The sequence below is a fragment of the Ruditapes philippinarum genome, unplaced genomic scaffold (genome assembly GCF_026571515.1).
Source record: "Ruditapes philippinarum isolate M1 unplaced genomic scaffold, ASM2657151v2 ctg6811_1_1_1_1, whole genome shotgun sequence".
Taxonomy (NCBI): Eukaryota; Metazoa; Mollusca; class Bivalvia; order Venerida; family Veneridae; genus Ruditapes; species Ruditapes philippinarum.
Genome location: NW_026851790.1, coordinates 52,504 through 76,377, shown reverse-complemented (window position 1 = coordinate 76,377; position 23,874 = coordinate 52,504). Strand labels below are relative to the sequence as shown.

The 23,874-nt window shown below is 30.8% G+C and overlaps 1 protein-coding gene across 1 annotated transcript; it reads right to left on the bottom strand.

Annotated features, from left to right (window-relative positions):
• Positions 1 to 8,421: 8,421 nt before the first annotated feature.
• On the bottom strand, positions 8,422 to 14,452 carry LOC132739662 (pancreatic lipase-related protein 2-like). The gene is made up of 10 exons (XM_060727414.1): positions 14,302 to 14,452; positions 13,514 to 13,649; positions 12,798 to 12,969; positions 12,321 to 12,537; positions 11,239 to 11,352; positions 10,883 to 10,960; positions 10,340 to 10,573; positions 9,940 to 10,051; positions 8,978 to 9,166; positions 8,422 to 8,706 (listed from the first exon to the last, which is right to left on the bottom strand). Exons 1-10 carry the CDS (start codon positions 14,342 to 14,344, stop codon positions 8,475 to 8,477), a joined length of 1,527 nt encoding a protein of 508 aa, XP_060583397.1. The 5' UTR covers positions 14,345 to 14,452; the 3' UTR covers positions 8,422 to 8,474.
• Positions 14,453 to 23,874: the final 9,422 nt, after the last annotated feature.

The window sequence follows — 23,874 nt, the reverse complement described above, 5'->3', positions numbered from 1 at the left end:
CATTAAAATATACGCATTGTTAATTTAAAAATAAAATTTATACTCAGTTATTCACTACCGAGGCTGCTAGCACACTGATATGCCTTGCATTGAATCGAAAATATTATTTGGAAATTCTATACTTCTATCAGAATGATAAAAGATGAATGTACACTATTCATCCACTGTGAAAATGTCTCTCTCGATCTTTGAACCTAGTCAATAAGGCTAAAGTTTTTTTCAACCCGCTCCCTTGTCTGGTCAGAAGTTAGCAAACGAGCCATCCAACAAACACACATTTTCCTTTAACTTTCTTTTAAGATTGAAAACACATATGACGCACCAAGGCCCGATATGTCACTTCTCCCCTCCACGGTATATATTGCCTCTTCATCAGCTATGGCTTTGACAGTGCTAAAGTCTTTTTCAGAGGTACCGTAAATTGGCCTTGTACCCTTGTCTTTATTTATTGTATAGAGGGAAATATTTGCCGTTATTTCTTAATTATTTGCTTTTTTATTAATATTTTTGATAGAATCTCGAGCTCTTGTGTCTTGTTAAAACCAATATACAAAAGCACAAGTATTTAAATGACCTGCTTAAATTTTATAACACGTATAAATCGTGCGAAAAAAGACTGTTGGTGAAAGAAATAAATACAAAATTTGGGTATCTGGTAAATTTCCCAACACTTGAAAAAATGCGTTGGTTATTCCTTTCCCTAAACCTGGAAAAGATTCAACTGACCCTACAAATTATCGTTCAATTTCACTAACAAGTTGCCTCTGCAAAACATTCGAGGGAATGATAACTAATTGAGAGGGGATCTGAGGTTATGAAGCCTGCACGACCCTAGCATTTCATTTCATTTAAAAACTATTACTCTCACCACTGTAGTAATAATTATCCCGGATTTCAATCACCTCTACATTTAGTCGTTATGTCAAAAGTAATAATATGAAAATTTCTTCCCTGGAAAAAATCTGTCCTCAGATATTGATAGTGGTAAAAGATCCCAGATAACCAAATGGTCTCGACGAAAGCTCCCTTCTTAATTATGAAATTGGTACCAAATTCAGTAAGATGATGGTTCTACTCCAGAATATCCTCATGTCTCGAACCTCTCTCGTTTTCACCTGATGATAGTGATCAAGGTAAATCTCATGAAAGTTAAACGATGGTTACGTATATAAGTACTGCGTATATGGATATATAATGATACATAGTAAAGTCCAAGTTAATTTATTCAACATTTAAGTGAACAATCCTGTACACACAGAAAATTGAATAAATCACGTTCTTTAAAATACAATACTTTCGGTTCAAATTTATGAAACAAAATAAATCTGTGTCTCTCTTCGCACTACCTGTTACCTAAAATATAAATATCCGTTGGGTGCCAGATGTTATAGGGTTGGTTTCGGCGCAATTCAATATTATTATTATCTGAGCCTCTGAAGGTCAAGTAGATTCTGAGAAATTTTTTAACAGCTATATAATAAGTATAGACTAAAACACTAGTGCCAAGTGTAATAATGTATGAAGAATGTATTATAATATTAATTGTTATCAATATCTTATGTCCACATCAAGATCATAATAATCGACATGTTCTGTTGCCAGTCATTTAAGTTTAGCAACATTCTTTACACATGCATATGGTATTACATAAATTTAACATATTTTACGTAATATACAATACACAATACATTACATTTGACTTGCCATCTGACGGATGTGTGATGTACACCAAGAAAATATAATTACACCTCCTCCTGTCTATTACACCAGTGACTGTAAAATGCAATAACTATTAATAGAGTACAAGTTAAATGTTAATGATGCACATCAAAGACGCCGCCAAATGATGTGAACAGTCAATCAGCATTGAAAATCGTTCTCTATTACAGTTGAATATCCGAAGCACAAAAATATTTTTTCTCCATGTTCTTGGTATGTGCTCGTTGTTTAATAAAAAAGATGTTAAACAGTAGAACCTAATGCATAAATTCACGAAGTAATGCCATGTCTGAAATTCTTAAATGTTTGTTGCGAAACTTCTGGTCGAAGCAAAATAAATTAGATAACAAGTAAAATTAAAATGATTGGTATACTTTAAATAAATTCAAGACAATATGTGCCGAGAATATATCCATTTAAATATTGGTACGAATTATATAATGTTTTAATGATTTTGAGCACGAACAATTCTGCATTGATCTCCCCTTATTGGCCGGAGCGTAACCGGTGCGCAGAGTTTGGCGTACTTTCTTAACGGTGAGAGAGAACCGCCTCTCTGATTAGTGGGCGTGGTTAAGGCTTTGTATCTTATAATTTAATGATTCGACAAGCGATATTGTTCAAAGTTGTCCTGGTTTCCTTCCACCCCGTCAAAGGAGACTAAATGCTAGTATACAGAGCATCATATTAAATTTTGCGACAATTGGAGCCGGATTTCAACAGAGGCGGAGCAAATAAGGTAAGTGACACTGCCTTATTCGTTACCTCTTTCAACGGTTAAGTTTTAGAACGATCGACTATAGACTGGCTCATTGGCAAGTCATTCATTATGTAGATAAAATTAGATACGATAAAAAGAATATGATATTCAAACATGGCACTATCACCTATTACTTCAGTTAAACGTTTATTCTAACCCCTTAAGGCTCTGTGACATGTTATCAGAAAAGCTACTTTTATAAGATAATTTGAAAACAGTGTCATTTTGTTGAAACAAAAAAATTACACAAAATCAAATTTAAAATTTTCCCCATTGCTGTATAGACAGATGCATATCTACTAGACGCCGCTTGCAAGCGGCTTCTACTAAAAAGAAATATAAATGTATTACAGAATCAAAGTAATGTAATTCTCCATATTTGCAGTAAAGCATTTAGCGAGAGTCAGGATAAAAACATATCAACTACAAATAAAAAACTTGACCACAAAATATAACTTACATCTCTTCTTCACAAAACAAAGCCTAAATGAATTTTCCCACCAAGTCATCACGACATAAAAAAACATAAAATCAACTATGCATGAACCAATCAATTGTATCCTTAGAAAAATACTAGCCACACATCCAGTCAATGAAAATATAGTATAAAATCATTTAAAATAAATAGAGTAATTTTCCTTTGAAAAGTATCAGACAAGACCGAAAAGGGTTGTGCCCCTTTGGAAAATTATAAACAGTAATGCATTGCACCAATCGTGTTACATATAAGGGTGTCTATAGCTACATTCCCCGGCATTGCTTAATTATAAAAAAGCACTCAATATTGTAATAATATTACAAACCAATTAAATAGTTCGTAATATGTCACGCACTTGTTCAGTCTCCCTGTCAATTAGTTAGTGTCCGATGTATGTATGATAAGTCAATAACTTTAAAGATAGAGATAATTAATTAAATTTAAAATTAAATTATCCATGAAAATTTAAAACGTGAAATAACAGGGAGCAAGAATCGTTTATGAAAACACGAGCATGAACAAAATTCATCTGCTTTGTTGTGTTTCATTGGTATTATCTTAGTACAAAATTAATGATTTAAATATAAGTCGTTTAACAATCACATGCTGAGATTTCCGCGACAAAAGCAAAACGTTGGTGTCAATATGTTTGTATAAGTATTTCTGAACTTAAAAAATATATATACACATGTAAATTCATATAATTGAACATCACGTAAAGCGAGAACCTTTATAAAACAAAATGCAAGGTAGTGTGCTGCATATGACCTATTAAATATAAGGTCGAACTAAAGTTGTTACAACACTTCACCTTAAAAAGTTATCCGAAAAAATGTGGTCTTAAGGTCACAAAGTATACCGTTGAGAGGAAAACTAGTTAACCGGGTCAAGATAAAATTATTAAATCAAATCGTTTATCATTAATTAAAGGGAATTACAAGTGTCCACTTATATAATATATAATGTCTACTTAAAAGAATATAATGCTCTTATTCACATTGGCTCGGCATTGCAAAAGTGAAAAAGAAAACATTTTCGTCATGACCAAGTATTTGCAAATATCTAATTTCCTTAAAAAGGTTTCTATTTTATTCTTTTTGAAAGACGTTTAAACATACTTTTATTTTCTTTCAACAATTTCATAGGACATGTTGAATCCGCAACTTTTCTCCAGCTAATCATAAATCAAGCTAGAAACTAAACACGTTATACGTATATACGTAACGTAGTGGACACGAACAGAATGTTGTAATTTTAAACATCAGATTTGAAAATGTTCGAAGCATCCTTCCATAACAAAAGACAAACAAAAGGAACACAGACACTACAAAAATGAGCAAACAACCATAATATCTGACTGAAAATCTAACAGGGTCGAAAATATTACATATTTTAAACACCATGTATTTCAGCATTCTATTATTATTTCAGGTAAACAAAAATATGTGTAAAGTGTGATCCCTCGAAAGTATTAATCGCAACACAATAACATTAAAACAACATGAGGGATAATGAAAAAAGACTTTTTACAGATATATCTGTTCATGATTGTTCTCATTTAATGTGTTCATGTTCTTTAAATAATACATAAATAATTGTTGTCCATCGACTGTGCTTATGCTTTCTTCTCCTGGTGGGATTGCAAGATGTTTTACAAATTATGTTAGATCGAAGCCACGAGAGGAATCCGCAAGGGGAGATCCCTGGAAAACGATAACAACAACATAATTTTATGACAATTGCTTCGATTGTGTCTGTTCATGAGAAATATTGTAAATGTGTAACATCTCTTCAAGCTTAATCTGCACTCAATATTTAATACAAACGCGTTGGAAACAATGATTCATAAATACCAGAACAAAAATTAACACTAGATTTTAGTACAATTACCACACAACACTTTACAGTATAAAAATCTGGAAAACGGGAGATTCCTCAGAAGCAATGAAAACAAAATAACGATATGAAAAATTACAGACTCAGTTTGATTGAGTCTGTTTAAGAGAGATAAAAAATCAACTTCTCTCACAACCCTTGCACCGACTGTATTTGGATCAATGGTCCAAGAGGACAAGGCGATCAAAGCTAAGAAAGTATTTAATCATATTGTTAGCTCGTTAAATAATTTAGAATGTATACCCTATCAAACATTTTTCAAAATATTTGATGTTAAAGTAAGTCCAGTATTATTGTATGGCTGCGAAATATGGGGAACAGGTAACATATCATGCACTGAAGATATTCATAAATATGCATGTAAACATTTTCTTTATGTAAAGAGAACAGCTTGCAATGATTCAGTTTTAGGGGATTTGGGTCGTTACCCTATGTATATACTGGTTTATAAACGCATGGTGAAATATTGGATACGTATTATTAATATGCATCCTTCTAGATATGTTAAAATTTGTTATAATATGTTAAGATATTTTGATAATATTGGTCATAAAATTGGGTAACTGTAGTTAGAACTAACTTGTATCAAAACAGTTTTGGATATATTTGGGAAATGCAATGTGTGGATCAGCCAATTTTATTTTTATCAATACATGTCAATAGATTAAAAGACCAATATGTTCAAAATTGGATGTCAAAATGTTCATTAAATGTGAAATTGATGGATTATATTCATTTTAAAAAAGATTATTTACCTGCAAAATATGTTTATTGTCTGGATATTAAAATATTTAGAAGTGTTTTAGCAAATTTTCGATCGTCATCTCATTGTTTATCGATAGAAACTGGACAATATAGTTGTATTGAACGTGATTATAGATATTGCCCATTTTGTGAATGTGTACAAGAAAATGAGTACCATTTTGTAATTATTTGTCCACTTTACTCTAATATAAGACATACTTACATCAGTGATTATTTCTGGAAATATCCTTCATATATAAAATATTATAATCTGATGTCAACTCAAGATATTGATACAATTAAGAAATTAGCAACTTTTCTATATCTAGCGTTTAGAGAACGTGATCAATTTTTGTCTATGTTTAGATAATTAGTATTTATACTTTTCTTTGATAAATGTAGCGCTTAAAGAACACGATTATTTTTGTCTATATTTTGATAATTAGTACCAATTCTATTTCTATGATAATTGTTGACATTTTGTTTTATATATTTCTATTATGTCTTAACCATGTCTGATTTGTAGCATCCACATATGTATATTTTGTATTATAAATTTTTATATGTGTATGGGCCGGTGGCCTTATAACTCAATAAAGTTTGATTGATCTCAGTCCAAAAATAACGGCGTCATATGAGGTCTGCAAGTACCATATTACAAGTATAATAACGCTGAAGTGAAGCTCGGGGCAACTTTTAAAAAATCTGCATTCTACACTTTACATCTATTGAAACGGTTGTAAAATAATCTTATAGACGAGTGTATATACAAGTTTATGCATTGGCTAGAAATAATAACAGACATGAGATCAGCAAAGCAAGCGATGTTCAAAGAACCATGAAATATTCAACCGTTAGACTTACTGTTACAAAAATGTGATTTTAAACCTTTCATTGGTAAAAGTATATACTAGTAATTTGAATGGAAATCGTTTGAAATCATATATGAAAACAATTATCAAGTGCGGGCGGCATTAAATAAATGCACACCTCGACAAAAACTAGCTACTAGTCGTGTTGAAAAAACTATATTAACACTTGTCTTGACTCTAATTCCTTATCTTGTCTAAACGGTTCTCAAATGTTGAACTGGAAAATACTAGACATACACAATTGTCTTTTGACAGGAGACAATACTGTATTGGTCACAATAAATATTTCACTTTGAAATATTTCTTTATCACATAAACGTGCCGTTTTTGTGACTCCGTAAAAACGGTTTTGCATGTCCGTGCATATACATTACGTTACTTCCACATACAATAAAAGCGTAAATGTCAGCGTTACACTTAAGGTGCGTCAATACAAAGTATAATTGGCACTGATGCTGTGTAGGTTTTTGTCCGCTCATTAATGTCAAATATACCTACGCTAGTGTGGTGCACTTGAATTATAAAGACGGACAAGACAATATTCAGAACGGCACAATGTTAAGCGAATATCAAGATAGCCCTTAGATATACAGATTCTTATTTTTTTCATATTTTTATTTTATATCGTACACGATTGGTGTTTTTCTTTACAAGTGCGTCTGTCGCAGGAAATTATTGCAATATTTTAACTTTCTCCGAATTGATATCATGATTCATGTTAAAGAAAAAATCTTAACATATTCTATTGTGTGTCTTTTCTACTTTATGTTCTTGTTGTGTGTGTGTGTGTGTGTTTTCACGATACAGTGCATTTAAGTCATAAGATAAATCTGAGATTTCTGTATTTGGCATCAACAACTAGATTTTAAAAGTGCTGCATGCTATGATGGTTATTTCTACTTAAAGAGACATAAGACTCATCTCTATCCTAAAAGCTTGTCCTAATATGTTTTGTATTCAAAGTTGTCATGCAGTAGCGAACTATAGTATATAGAGGAAACAACTCCGAAATTGTAATATTAATTTCACAAAGAAGTCGTCTCCCTCTATTTGAAGATACAAAGTAGAACTCAATAGATACTCACTACTGTTTGTAACTTCTAACTTTATTAGTTTAACATTGCCTTTGATAATTCAAAACCAGAAATACTTCAAAATGTGAAAATTAACCAACGTTACTAATGACTACAGCCCGACCCGATAAAATAGGAGCTTGCGATTTTGTAATTAATTGATATGTGCAGGGGAAAATGAAAAAAGATCAAGCAAACAATTGTGTACGCCTGCGAAAATAATAGAAATTATATAAAGTCTTTCTAGTCCTCTTAAATAGCAAAAATATAAAACGTGGGACTCATTTTTCAGGCTTAAGACGGTTCAAGGTTTATGGTATATTTAAAGTTTTCATTTTTATCTTATTTTCTGAAATATATCATACGTTTTTAATTCAGTTTTCACACAAAGTGATTATCATAAGTGTATGTTTATCAATTGCATTTAAACTTAAAGATATTATGTTTTAACAATTAACTTCCAATGGACATTTCTAGTTAAAGAAATACCACTTCTAAAATTATAACACTTCTGACATTATACAGAATAAAGGCCATAAAAATGATGAAACTCTTTCAATTTCATAACAACAACAGAATACATAGGTTTATAATTTTTATTCTGCATTGATAAATCAGTATTTGACTTTCAAAAAAAATGAATTCAAATTTACTGAGTAAATTGTATAAATAAATATGAAAATGTACAAGTTGTCTCGGTGATAATGATTGTTTTATCTGAAATGCACTGAAATAAATTGAATTACCCCAAAGAGACAAATTTCTATCAAATACTGTACAATCAAATAAAGTGCATCTTTTTTTGTTTTGTCAACACATAATTCATGATACTATGTAATACAAACAATTCAATTTTGCAAGTAGTGAATTTAAATAGACTTGGATTGTGTTTCTGTGGTTGAATAAATAGTCATATCTGTGACATATCTTCTTCAAGTCTTAAGGCTACTACGTTTTGTCGTCGTTGCCTCCTTTGGAAAAAAGCGATCTGTTATGTTCGTAGATAATAAGGATGACGCCATCAGTTTCGCAACCTGAACTGCCGTTGGTATATATCTTTCCTCTGTCGGCGTAACATTACACTCGTTTGGATCTGTTGAACTTCTTTCAATTCTTGATGAATTTCCATCCCCCAAGGTGATATTTCCTCCACAAAAATAAATACTACAATATAAAGGATATATTTGGCTTTCTTTAAAGATTCAGGTTTTCTCCTGGCTTTATTTTTTTCATTTATATGTTAATCATATTTGTAAATGTTCGGGTTAAAATGTACAGTTAACGTATCAAAGATTCACATTGCAGAGTCTCTCAAAACCAGATTGTATGGTCATTATGTTTTTACATCCAGCTATTACTCTATAAATCAATAATGATATTTGGACAGACAAATTAACGCCAAGTCAACAATTAAAATAATCTGTATGAAACCTACCTCCGGCCATTTTCTGCAGAGGTCACTTTCACTTTATTAATAACTACATGCTTGTCACTGTTTCCGAAAAAACTGTATAAGTTCCAGTATTGTTTATATTTTATTCGTATCTTTATGATTTCACCTTCTATCTGGCGTATCACAGCTACATTGCCACGCCGATTCCCTGACCGAAACGAATTCTTATCGCTAAAAATAGTAATTATAATAATTATAGCAATTTTCTGAGAGTGAAATGGTTGTAAACAAACTTAAAGCATCAATCCTTTATTTAGATTATACTCTCAATCTATCAACTTAATTCAAATAAATAACAATTCAATATTCCATTCATGATTACCTTATGTCCATAATTTCAAGACACCTAATCTGAGATTTTTCTTATTCAGGTTTTAGCTTATAATATAATTTATTTTAGTTCCATTGTGTTGGAAGCTATAAGCTTACTAGTATTCAAACAATCTCGAATCAGTTCCTGTAACCAACCAGTACTGAGCAATGCGTGTAAAGTATTCTTGCTAAACGAAACAACGATTTCCCCCTGACGTTATTGCCTACTGGTTGTCTTTAATCATTAAAATATTTCATTGGTTAATAAAAAGTGTAAAGTAAATCAACATTAATCATATTATCTTTAAAAAGAGATGTTCGACCAACCGTATATTTCATTAGATATTGTGTTATAGCTATATACTTTCACTAAACACTTTTGCATAAACATGTGATCGCACGTGTAAATAATGATAAAATGTAGGCAAATGGCATCATAAGAAATCATTCAAACAATAGTATGGACAATTTAATTGTTCTACAAAAAATTAAATCGTGTAAGAAAGAAATCATGACATAACAAGCAGTATACCCAAAACCTTTAAACGCATTTATATTGCGTGTGTGCAGTCGAGAAGTGTCAAAACATATTTCTGTTTACAAACTCGTAATTCGAAACCAATTTTACACACCTTCCAATTACAATACTGGTTGAGGCCCTATTTTTGTCAATCATTTCAACAATAATTTGTCCCTTTACATCTTCCATCTGACCAAACTCCACTTCCACATGTCTGGTATAACCTGTTAGACAGAAAAGTAAATTACAATTGTTTTGTTTACTTCATTTGTTGCGGACACATCTATAAACAATATATGGTTTAATAACATATGTTTAGTGTTAAACTATATTCATATTGTTAAGTTGAGAAAAAGTTAATTTATGTGTAGCTTCGTATCTTCTTTACTGTAATGAAAATTGAGTTTATCATATTTTTTTACTTTTACCTTAACTTTATTACTACAGTGTTCATTTTTGTGAGATTTTAATTGAATAGATACAAATATATATAACAAAGAATTTTAATTCACCACTAAATGGTGCCTCCTCTCTGGTAAGAAGGTAATATTTTCCACGTGAATTGCTCTTGTCCGCATTATAACCCATTTCTGGGCATACTCCTCGTGAACATGTGAGACAATTGCCCCGGTTTGATTCAAGGTCATCGATGCTCTCACACGGGTATCCATAGAAAGGATAGTCGGTGTTTATGGACTCAATGAATAATTGTGTAGATCGATGGTGACTACAGGTCATATCAAATGCTAAAATAGATGAAACAATCAATACTACAATAAATATTATTTAAGTCGTCTATTAGCTTATAATAGTGAAGTATACGGAATAACCTTGGTGCCAAATCGTAGTTCTTAAAAGACTCTTAAAGGACTTTATAAACTACTTTGATATACTATAACATCAATGTGAAACTACATAGAATAATGTTAGTATGTTCTGACATTTATTTATCCTTTTAATCATAAAAGTGATTAATCATGACTATTGATACAATATTATATAAATAAAGTAATTTAATTCGTATATACGAGTATATATATAAAGCAATAACTTACTTCCTGAGCAACCAGGCTGATTCTTCCCCCCATTTGGATAGAAGTCAATGTGACCGCTGTCTTCAATCCAGCCCACACCTTTACAAACATTTCCAAAATTAAATACTGGATAGAAAATCGTTGATTAAAGTTTAATACATTCCCTGAAAATTCTGTCTTGGTAAAATATATACGACTTTAATTACAGCTGCCTATGCATTTTCTCTGAAAAGCTAAATTATCATGTGAAAGAATTATCATGTAATGGGAGGTGGCAAGTCTTCACCAAATTCATCAAAAAAATATCTATTTCAAGTTATAAGAACTATTTCCTTCCCATATTTTTATTAATTTCAAAATATGTTAATACTACTTGCCAGACCCATGTGTGAGAATATCTGTGTGAATAATGTCAACAAATTCGGCGTCTGTCTTTTCCAGGTGAACCACAGAATCTGTATTGCTAAAATTCGGTTCAGCCGGATCAAGACCTGTATATTAAAGTTCATAAAAAGATAAAATATATAAGCGTTTTTTAATGTTTTTAATTATTTGGTTTTTATTTGGTTTTTGAGGGGTTTGTTGTTGTTGTTGTTTGTATTCATCGTATACGGAACAAAGAAAAAGCTTTATCCATTCGGGCTGTAAACTAAATATAATCTTTACATTGCTTTATTCAGGATTTTTCAGAGTTTTTTTGTGTATGTCTGTTAAAGCCAGTTTTGCCCAAATATTGGTTTTTTTAGGCCAAATAATATTACCTAATTTTATTTGGCGTTGTTACCTTTTTTTGGAAAAAATTGTAAAAAAGTAAAAAAAACTTTAAACAGTTTTTTCTCCGATAATACTTTCAAAATGTTTTGTTTTCAATTTCGATAGTAAAAAATTTTATTATTCATTGTCCGTCGTTGTATTGTATTGTGTATTTTATTGTACATTTTGTATTGCTCAAAATGTTGTAGCTAAATTTTGTGTCAGGTCCAGGGCTGATCAGCTTAAACCAGACTGTAATTTTTCATACGTGGATTTTAAAATAAAGAATTTATCTTCTTCTATAAAGTGATTTAGTATTTTTGTTTGGATGTCATAATACTTCCTTGTTATCATTTTGCTGCTTAAACGTTGTAAAACTTAAGTGTGCAATTTTCTAAAGAAGGAAACAAATTTGTTTCTCGAGCATAATATGCCTGTAACTCTGTGTTTTCTGGTTACAGTTAAAGAATTGTCGAACGAACGGATGTGTATACTTAGATTGCTTATATTAAAACACAATCTCTCCAACTTATCTACAAAATTTGTGATAATATGTCTTCTAAAGTTCTCTATTTATTAATATATTTATCATATACAATATTACGGCTTTGATTTTCTATGATATTAAAAGTCAGTATTCCAAAATCTTATAAATATGAATAAAAAATGTTATTATCAACAGATTCGTCAGAAATATGCATTATACCTGTTATTCTTCTTATGCCGCTTATATCTTCTCCAACATAACCTGCGATATGAGCTCCTAAACTGTATCCTATTATATGTATCTTTTTGGGAGGAATTTCCATTATCTTAATTAGACGTGAAATTTTTGCTGCAACCAAACGACTATTTGCAACAGCCTGGAGATAGGGAAGATCCGCACCTTGACCCCAATCCACAGTAATAATTGTCATCTCTTCCTGTAATTGAAAAATATACCTCTTATATCAGTTTGAAATATAAACAAAATAAATAAGAAACAAAATGCAATGTGTATTAACGGTTAGCTGCTTTAATAAGCTTGACTTCCACTTCCTGTTTATAAGCCAAACCTGCTGCATTTTCAATTTTGCCGTGCTAATCGACGTCTAAGGTTTTCTTATTTGACAAGGTTTTCTATATAACTGTCTATACATATACATGAACATGATATAAAATAACTGATCAGATATGTCATTACCTTCTTTAGAAGAGCCGTAACAACATCGCTGATCCATTTGTTCTTTGAATTCTGCTGGAAGCCATGTACCACAATTTTAAGGGGAAGTTCAGGGTCATATTTACAGGCAGATGTATACGTATTTTTGCCAACATTAAGAATGTGTGATCCCCTACATTTATCTGTAATTATTCTGAAAGTAAAAAATACAAACACATATGCCACTGTTAGTTAGCATGGTTTCTGTTAGAATTTTAGTATTGTCTAATAAAGCGTGTTCAATTTCATTTCTACTGTTGTAAAGTAGAAATGTCTAGTTTTAAAATTTATACAGTCCATTTAAAACTGAAGAGATTTTAATATCAAATATGATAGCAACAGATAAGAGCGTGATCAGACTGATAACAAAGGGAAATTACTTTAAGTTCAAGCTGCTTAAATTGTTAATAAGATTTTTTTCATAATACTAGACATGTTCCAAAAATGTGTTTTAAAATAAAGGAATTCAAATCAGATGATGTGATATACTTGTTTAGCACCAAACGCTGACATGTAATAGCATACTCTGGGTATGATTTTACACTTTTTTACTAGTTGTTAATTCAAAATAGTTTTAAAAGGGCCTCAATTCTCATATAACTTTTTGATTTCAATCAAATACTCTCGTCAATAATTTTATTTTTCTGTTTATCTAGTAAAATATTTTGTTGGGAAAAAAAGAAACAAAAGTGTCATACCTGAATGTATCATCGTTTTGTCTTGGTAGTCGACCAAGCGTGTTGTTAAAAGGGGCTTCGTTTGAGAAGCAGCCTAGGTCTTCAAAGCATTCTTCTTTATTGTAGGGCAGTGATGATCCGTTTTGTAAAACATTACCTACACAATTTATTATAAATGTTGGGTAGAATATACAATATCAGAAACAATCACATTCAATTATAAAAATTATTGCAATTGGTTCCATAATAAATTTGAATATATAAAATACAACGACAGCATCTCCTATAAAACATATTACTTTATGCCAAAATAAATTTCTATTTCTAAATATAATTTCATTGTATTAACCATAATTTTGTAAAACACACTAATTATAACTTTTATATAATGATAAAACTGAGACTAAAATACATTAATGATAACACTTGAATTGTTTTTTAACATATTTCGGAGTCGGAATTATAAACACCCATATTGTTTTTATGTACAAACTCAATTAATTAATAAAACCTCCATTGAATTATAAGACACGATAAACGTTTCATATACAGTGTCAATTTATTAATACCACAAGCAATTTGTTGACATGTAGTTTATAGATTGAACATGTCATAAAAAATATTATTAATAATATAAATATTTTCAATTAAGTGAAATACCGCTTTAAAGAAATTGACATTTAATATTTATGAGGAAATATAAAAAATTGCAATTCATGATTATATTAAATCAAGTCATATGTGACATAATTTCAAAATTTCGTAGATTAATAAATGTTATAAATTATTTGATATTATTGATAGTTTACCTAATGACAAAATCCATAGACATATTGACAAAGTATAGCCCATGATTGAGACACGGAGAGAAAAACTTAACTAAATGTGTTTTAATTATTGGCTGTATTTAACCAGTGGCATTTTGGCCTACATTTTCACCATGCTTGGTATAGAAAGGAAGTTCACTAATGGTAATGATTTTGACTGAAGTATATAATAGGGGTCGTGAAGAACTGCTTATGGTACAAGGCCGTATTGTATTTTTGTTTTGGTTAATGGTCTTATATAATTTTAATATAGCATTTACGTAACTTTAATTGAATTGTTTTAAACATCAAGTTGTTAAAACATCGTTAAAACAACTTAATAAGTATTGAAACGTTAAACAATAAAGTTTTTGTATATTATTTGATTGACTAATGAATGAATTGTCATAGAAAAGCTTATTTGTTTTTAAATTCTTACTTTTGTATGGGTTAACTTAGCTACTATTAAAATTTTTTTTAAAAATAATAAACTTTCAGAAGTTGAAAATGGTTAAATGTTTTACCATCTGTACCAGAGGCAAAAGTAAGATTTATGATGTTAACAAGGGTCTCTTCGTTTAGAATCATTATTCAAATTTGTTGACATTACATTTAACAGTTATTTTTTAAAACGCGGAAACAAACATGAAGAGAAAGCAATTCTTATCGTACAAGTAAGCAGTTTTTAGAGTTATACACATGCTCTGAAATGCCTTACATTTGACAATTACGTTGAGCAAACACTTTTAGAAATATAAATGTTTATTTAAGGCAGTGCCCTGCATATGCCCTATGATAAATAAAATGTACACATGTTACAACATTTTATCCAACAATGAACGAAAACCTTATGAAATGATAAGTTTGGTTTTAAAAGTCACAAATTATACTGTTGGGGTGAAATTGGTTTAGTCAGGTCATGAAAACATTAAACTAAAACTTTTATCATAGAGAATTATAAAAGTACCTACTTGAAAAAGTATGTTCCTATTAGCTCTGTATTACGTAAATGATTTACATAATTATGCATTGTCACAAAAACTTATCTTGGTACGAGCTGTTTTATTTGTTGTATAATCTGTTTTCCATTTTACATTAAGTGACTTATTATTGTAATTGTATCAAAAAGGGAGTTACATCACCACAATCCACTTGATTGGTCATGTAGTTCTTGTTCGTATATCGGTGACAATAAAAAGATCATAGACGTAAACCAAAGTTGTATTGATGAAATTTTCTATTGACCGTTTGGTTCCGTTGTGTTCCTTTTACCTTTAAAATACATTAAAGAATGTTCTGTTGAACGTATAAAAGTTTCATTTATAATTTCCACTGACAATGTTTATTTGTACAGGTTTTTCAGAACGTAAAATCTTATGTAATAAATCTTATCTTGTACGGGGAATCTTCACTTGTACTTTTTTCAAAATCTGACAGGTTAAAAATGTTATCCTATTGAAACGATATGATATGTTAACTATAACACATTAAAACATACTGTACAGTGGACTTTCGCCATTATTTTTTTTTTAATTCTAATAAGTATAGATTCTGAACAGTAATTCTTAAAAAATATTGAGTTGAGTGCCTTTATAGATTTCATATGTACACGAATAAGGCCGTAATGAACACTGTTCAATAGAACTTATAATTTGCATTTTCTGTTTAAAACATTTAAACCGAAATAAATAGGAGTCTTCGATCTAGTTTTTGTATCATATGCCCATGTATTTAATGTATTGCTAATTTTGTGTCATTTCAGAGAAGATTACTTTTGCAGTAGTATGATTTTTTTTATTTGTCTGTCATTTAATGTTTTTCACTTCATTTTCGGTCTTACTAAAATTTATTGTTACCCCGTAATTTTTTGTTTCCTTGTGATTTTTTGTTACGCTCTTTACCTTTTTTCGTTTATGCATAAAAACTCCGAACGTCAATTTCGTTCTTAAACTCTTTGTGAATTATAAACAACGATCAGCATACAACAAATTCAACATGCATCAAATAGCATGTAATATCTTTCTAATTAACATTATTGCAGCATAAATGCTGTGGATATAAAGAAAACAATGGGACATGCTTAAGTTTACTTAGTGATTACATATCTTTCCTTTAATTTTTCATTTAGAATATACTAGCTATGTTCAGTTGTGCAATTTGAAATTGAAATCAAACGATAAAATTTGTATTGAGATGGTAATACATGGACATGTATGTCTTTTGAATATATTTTATACATATTTCAGATTACAAAATAATTAAAATGGTATTCACTTTTAATAATCTTTTTTCTTTTTTTTTCTTTTCTTTTCTTTTTTTTTCTTTTAATTCAAAATTTTACTTGATCCATCATGTTGAGGCATGCGCTTAAATTGATATTGTCACATACGGACAACAAATCAGATTAAGATATCGAACTTCATTATTTTATAACTTAATGAATTTCTATATTTCCCTGATAATAAAGGAATATATGAAAAAGAGAAAAACAGAATCCCTAAAGAAAGCCCAACACGGCAAAATTGTAAAATGTTGCAGGCTCGGTTTGATTGAACCTGTTCATGGACGGTACTGTCAAGTGCAAGCTACCGTCCACGCCCCTAGCACCGGCTTAAGCAGAATTCAACATTTAAACACAGAAATTATGAAATTTTGAATTTAGAAACATCCGCAGATGTCAGTGCAGTAATAAAAAAATCAGTATAGCGTTCTATACTGATCGCTGTACTGAAATCCTCAGTACAGCGTAATAAAATATGTGCGTACTTTCGTTCGTTGCGTGGGTGTGGTGATCTTCTTGTGAAATACCACTATTCCACTTTCAACCTAACATGGCAGGATTGGTCCTTGGGTGAAGGGCTTCCAAAGTTGATCAAGGAATTTGATTCCATTCAGAAATCTGGTTGATATGGCAACCAAAAGGAATTATAAGAATAAATTCAAATAATCTTCTTGTAAAGACCCACAAGGCCTTGAGCATAGACATTGCATAAGGCATTATCTGGTAGATCTCTACCAAGATTGTTCAAATTAAAATTCTGGGGTCAAAATTGGCCCCTCTTCGGGGGTCATTGATTTTCAATATTTACATATAGTAAAAACTTAAAATATCTTCTTGTCTGAATGTACAAGGCTTAGAGCTTTGATATTTAATATAAGATATCATCTATAGGTCCTCTACCAAGGTTGTTTAATTTTTGCCTCTAGTGTCAAAATTAACCCCGCCCCGGTGGGATCATAGGTTTTCCTTATATATATCGAGTAACTTTAAAAATCATCTTCTCTGAATTGACACAGGCTAGAGGTAAGATATTTTGCAAGAAACATTGTGTAGTAGACCTAAACCAAGATTGTCCAAATTATAACACTGAGCTCCATGGGGGCCATACATTTTCAGTATGTACATATAGTAAAAACTTTATAATTCCACTTGTCTTAGGGTACAAGGTTTAGAGCTTTGATATTTGGAAAATAATATCATCTATAGGTCCTCTATAAAAGTTCTTTAAATTTTGCACCTGATGTCAAATTTGGCTCTACCCGGTGGGGTCATAGGCTAGAAGTGAGATATTTTGCATGAAACATTGCATAATGGACCTCGACCAAGATTGTTTAAATTATTCATTAACATGTGTATTTTTGGTCAAGAGCAGTAATACTTTGGTAAGTACTCTTTTTGTATATCAAAGTAATACGGACAACCAAGTACAAAATGATATTCAGTTTCCACTACATTTATATTGTTACAATCGAAAAATTCACTTAAAATTTTCCTTTACACATATCTAACATTTTCAAACATGGCTTTAATCATATTCACAATTTTCTAGAAGACGCTCTGTGTGTTATTATTTTTATCCATAGACCATTCCTATTAACAACTTCAAAGATGTTATGAAAATCGAAAAATCAGAATATAATGTTTTATTTTCATTTCTTTTTACTTTGCTCATAACTGAATTAAGAGCAAAAACATTCTATAGCACTTTTATCTTTACGAAAACCAAATTGATAGTCTGACATCAAATTATTAGTTTCTGCCCATCTACGAAGGCGATAATCTAACATAATTGATATTATTTTAAAAAAAAATGTTAAATTAATTCCTCTTTAGTTATTTTCATCACTAGAGTTTCCCTTTTTAGGCACGGGAACAATAATACCTTTTGTCCAAGTCTCAGGATAAACACAATTTATGTACATATAATTGAACAATTTACAAAACGTAGGTGTGTTTTATTAAATTATCAACACCTCCACTTTTACCACACTTTAATTTTTATTTTTTATTTTTTGTTAGTTTTGGGGGGGGGTTGTTGTTGTTGTTTTTCAGTTTCTGAGATAGTAATCTCTAATAGTTTTATGAATGCTAAATACATTGTTACTGAAATACATTGTTACTGAAAAAAAGAGTTTTAAAATGTCAAAAAATTACTCTTGATGTTTCGCAAAATATTGTGGATTTATATTATATTTTGCGCACGCTTCATTTTAAAACAGTCGCGTTTTGATTTATACAACAATGTGTTTTCAGAAGATTGTTTTTCCAATATATTCTAAATTTCGCAGTCATTATTAAACAGGTGACTTTTGTATTTTCTTTCATTTTCATGCTTTTTTATTTTTTCAAACACTTCTTACCAAAAATATTAAATGCTTTATTGTACAAAATAGTTGATGTGTGAAATACACATTCATTATCACCGACTTTCTTTGATACAATATTACTTACAATGTTATCTATATTACATTATTCTGATAAAATAGAAGACCTTTATTGTCCAACAATGGCACTTCATTAATTTTCATAAGGTCATTGTATAAACAATAGTATTTAACAAAATCGGTATATTTGTTACTTTAACATACGAGTATACGTGAGGCGTAATGTATTGGCAAAGGTTTCGGACTATGGATCGGGTGGTCTCTTATTATAATACAAATCACTGACAGTTTCAGTCCACTTAGTCGTTCTATCTATACTGGTGTCCTGGTGATTAAGTGTTTCTTTTGTTTTCGGAATGCTTCCGTTAATACTCAGACGTATGGAAAAGTGCCTGTTTTTCTCTTGAACGCTTATTTTTCAACGGTTTTCTTTGTGACATCATTGTGTGACTAAGTCTAATATGTATACAGAAAATGTCATAGTAACCTTCATAAAACACGACTTTTACGACAGAAATGTGACAAGAAAACTCGGGAGTTTCACTTAGCCGCGACATTTTATACAATTTTGACATAAAATCTCGCGGATTTAAAAGTTGAGTTGCCCGCGACATTTTAAAATCTGACGGTAAAATTTTTTCTCGGCTTTAAAATTGACGCTATCGGCCACCATACTATCGGCCATCATATAGACTCAAACAGGAATATGTTAAGATAAACTAACTTATCTGAATATTGAAAAGGTTACATTTCCTATACTTGAGACATTTCATCATTTCTTACCGATAAAAACAACCTCAACAAAAATAAGTGATCATACAAAAGGCTCTGTCTTAACAAAGGGGGGAATTGATGTTATTTTACAAAAGAATATTTTAACATTTATTCCACTTAAGCAACCGTTTGCATTTATAAGGTACGTTTACATCCTTATTGCACTGTTCTTTCTACTTCATTATCTAAATATTTAAGAAGTAAGAGTATTCTTATAGTGGATATTGTCTTCAATACATTTTCCATAATATTTCAAATATTGATAAAAAATAGAAATGTAACGTTTAGAATAACTTATATAATGCTGCTTTAAAAAAGAGTTGATAAAGATTTAAGTAATTTAGAATGACTGCTTATCAAAATCTGATGAATAATATTTTGTGGTTGGAGAAAAGCAAATGTTAATTTGATATACTTATATCTAGACTGTTATAATAGTATGTTACTTATGGGGATCCCGACAGGAACTTTGGATTCTTTCATGTGAGGAAGCTATCCAGCTAGCTTACCGGAACTTCCGTGGTTCTACTCAGATGCCCGTTCGTGCCTGAAATGAGGCACGGGAGGGCACCTGAGGTCTTCCTCCACCAGTAAAACTGGAACGTCGCGAAATGACCTATGACGTAATATCCAAACAAACAAACAAGTGTCATGTATGTTTTTGTTTCATTATTTATTTTCCAAATCTAGAGAAACGAGTGAGCTCTACCGTAAAGAGTGATACAGTAACAATGAACATTATTAAGGAATGTACGAAATAGAAAGGATATGTGTATGCCACCCATATTGGAAGTATTGCATGGTCAACACAACATAAATCACATTACGTTGAATGTTATTTCATCTTACATTAATGACAAAACGGAGCAAATTAATGACAATGCTTATTTCAAAAAAGATATTTTGCAATGTCAAAGTGTCTTTCAACATACTGGCCCTACTTATTCTGTAAACTATATCTGTAATCTTCAAAACTTATTTCAATATTTTCAGAATTACTTTATCGGCAATTGGTTTCAGAATTTGGAAATACTGTACTTTTAAATTTAAGCATTAACACCGAGTTTTGCTTGTTCAATTTTTCTGCCCAAGTCTAAGTTCATATACTTTTCAGAATAATAAATTTTATAAGCCAGAACATTATAGTAACTGCGTAAACAGCATTTTTTAATAATACACATTAATACATCATTATCATTATTATTATCCGCTAAAGATACTGAACGTTTTAGCTAATTAAAGGCGCAAATGATTCACCATCAGGCAATATCAATATCTGTCTGTTTTTGGTGTATCTGATTACATTTTGGCCTCATTGCGCGCATTGTATCAAATGACATAAAACATTTCGTAATTTTATCTGTAGCTGTGTGAAGCACGTCCGTTTAAGTTGTATAAAGAATTCCATGACAAGACATGTTCCCTTGTTTCAGTTACCATATTCCAAGATAATACAGACTTTATATAATTCTATGACTTGGTTATCTTTCTGCTTTTATGCCATTGTACTAGCTAACATATGATGAGAAAGATCTACTGGGGAGTGCAACATTCAAAAACGCAGCCCCAACAGAACCTAGTCACAAAGGTCCACTCAATATGACGCAGAAGTCCTTGACCATTTTAAAATACATCAATATCTCTTTAATCTAATTGTGCACTCTATCTACATTACTATAAGTTCATCTCCGGCCACAGTTGTATAAGGCGTGTTACTTTTGCTTAATAGCGGGTGATCGCGAGTTTAAATCAAAGCCACGGAGGGATCTTTTCTGCATTTCTTTCTTCCTGTCATAAACTAGAATGTTTGTAAGATAGGGGATCGTCAGAAAAGACTGGTTCCAGGATGTTTTCTGGCATAAAAAAGGTCATTCGTCTTCATATGTGTAGATTTTTGCAGAGCATCGAACTAAAGCTAATGTTCTTTATCAGAACTCAAACTTAGTATTAGGTTTAAAAATACATCTATATGACTACTTGTATTCTAATTCTTACGGTTGGTACATACCTACTTTCATTACTATAGCTGCAACCTTTTATCAATGGGAATCGATTCTTTGTGTCAGAGGTCAAGTGCATTTTTGCTAATAAGCGGGTTCGAATCCCCGTGAAGGCGGGATTTATTATGACGTATTTGTATCGCAAGATTGTATTACTTTTAAATCATATATTTACCTATTATTTTATAAAGGCGAAGTACAAAACTCAGTACTAACATTTGGATTCCTAAAACTTAAGCTTAAGTGAACTTAAACATATTTTGAAATGATGTTTTGAAAACAAAAAGTTAAAAAGTAACCAAAATATATCTATTTAGCAACATTTTCATAATATATAAAATACTATTGTAAATTGTAATTTTAAAACAAACCAGTTAAAAACAAGAACGATTAGTTCATTATCCAAAATTATCCAATAGTTAATCAAGAACTCAGAAGTGTACTCTAAGTGGCAGAGAACACAGTAACGTTCTGGTTAAAATATATGTTAATTACAATATTGATAATGGTATAAGACCGGATAAGTTTTTAAACTGCTGACATTTGACCTCAAACATGGCTTTAAAACTCCAAAATGACGAAATAAATGAAGATTATGGGACAATTTGCATGTTGAATATAGTTTATATGATAAACGGTCTTATTTTCTGAATTTCCATATATTTTACACGCTAAAACACTGACATTAGATTTTAAGGGCAGCTAGACCTAAATCTTCTTCGCAGATCCCTAAACGTAGCATTTTCATTTCATTAAATAAAACATTGGAATAAAGTCCAATTGTAGAAGATTTCATAGGCGAGACTTAATAAAAATAACTTTGACAGGGGATCAGGGGTCATGAACCCTAATGCCTAAAAACAAATTTAAAGCAGTCACCATGTCCTATCCTAATGATGATTAAAAGTATTCAAGGAGGAATACCGGAGACACCAATCAAGAACAAGCCTAATAGAACTAGAATTACTACAAACACAACACTGCGCTGATTTATTTTCGTGTACTAGAAACATATAGAATCTCTTATATTTATTTTTACTTCAAAGGAATAGGCAAACAAACATGAAATGAACTGTTGACCTCCGGTATTATATTTATTCTCTGTATGGCGTATGATTTTATTCATGTAATTTTACTATAGTAAGGTTTGAATACAAAACTAGTGTAGTCGCATATTGTGTGTAATAAATAACTACTCTAACCATATAATTATTCGGGCAACATTTACTGCATTGAATGATTGGAAAATCGGGGCTTATATATTTATATATTTAGCTTTTTAATGTGATAAGATTTAAACAAGGCTAGCTTATCTTATTCTTATTGTTAACTTGCTCATTAAATGAGATTATATTGAACTCGCGGTAATGTATTAAAGGATTTAGAAAAAAACTTAAATAATATAAATGTGTTGCGTGATAAGTCAATGTCACACTTACAAGTCAAATGTCGCAGTTTGAAAATCTAGTCCAGTCTATAAATCTGTCATGCATCAAGAGCTTTCGTAACAATATGGCAGAAATATTGAGCATGATGTGACGGTGTGTTATGTTTAAAACCCTGTTCGTTTCTCCTAGGTCGGGGTCACACTAAGATCGCTATTTTCAGCACTTAGAAAATATTGTCATGCATTAAATGGTTCTAAAATAGCTTGGCACAAATGTGTAGAATAATGATGCAGTGTGTTTTGAACAAGACCAAAAAAAAACTAGGTCCAAGTTCAAGGTCACGCTTTAATGTTCAAGATCATAAAAATAACTTGGCACAAATATGTAGCATGATGAGGCGGTGTTTCCTGAATTAGACCAAAAAATTCCTTGCTCTAAGGTCAATGTCACGCTTTAATGTCAAAAGTCATTGTACATATCATAACTCTGTCGTACATAAAGAAATTTAAAAGTTTGCATAATTGTTTAGCATAATGTCCAATAAACACCTGTTTTAATACTGAAAAAGCTCCGCTTCCTTGTCATAACCTAATAATTATGTTATTGTAAGGAAATATATAGTAGGGGCGTCCGTGTCTTTCAGACACATTTTTTCTCTTTTAAATACATGTATATCCGTCTGTATGTTCGACTGCCTTTCCACTGTTTTTTGGTGCATTACTTTATTACATAAAAATAACTAAGCAAAA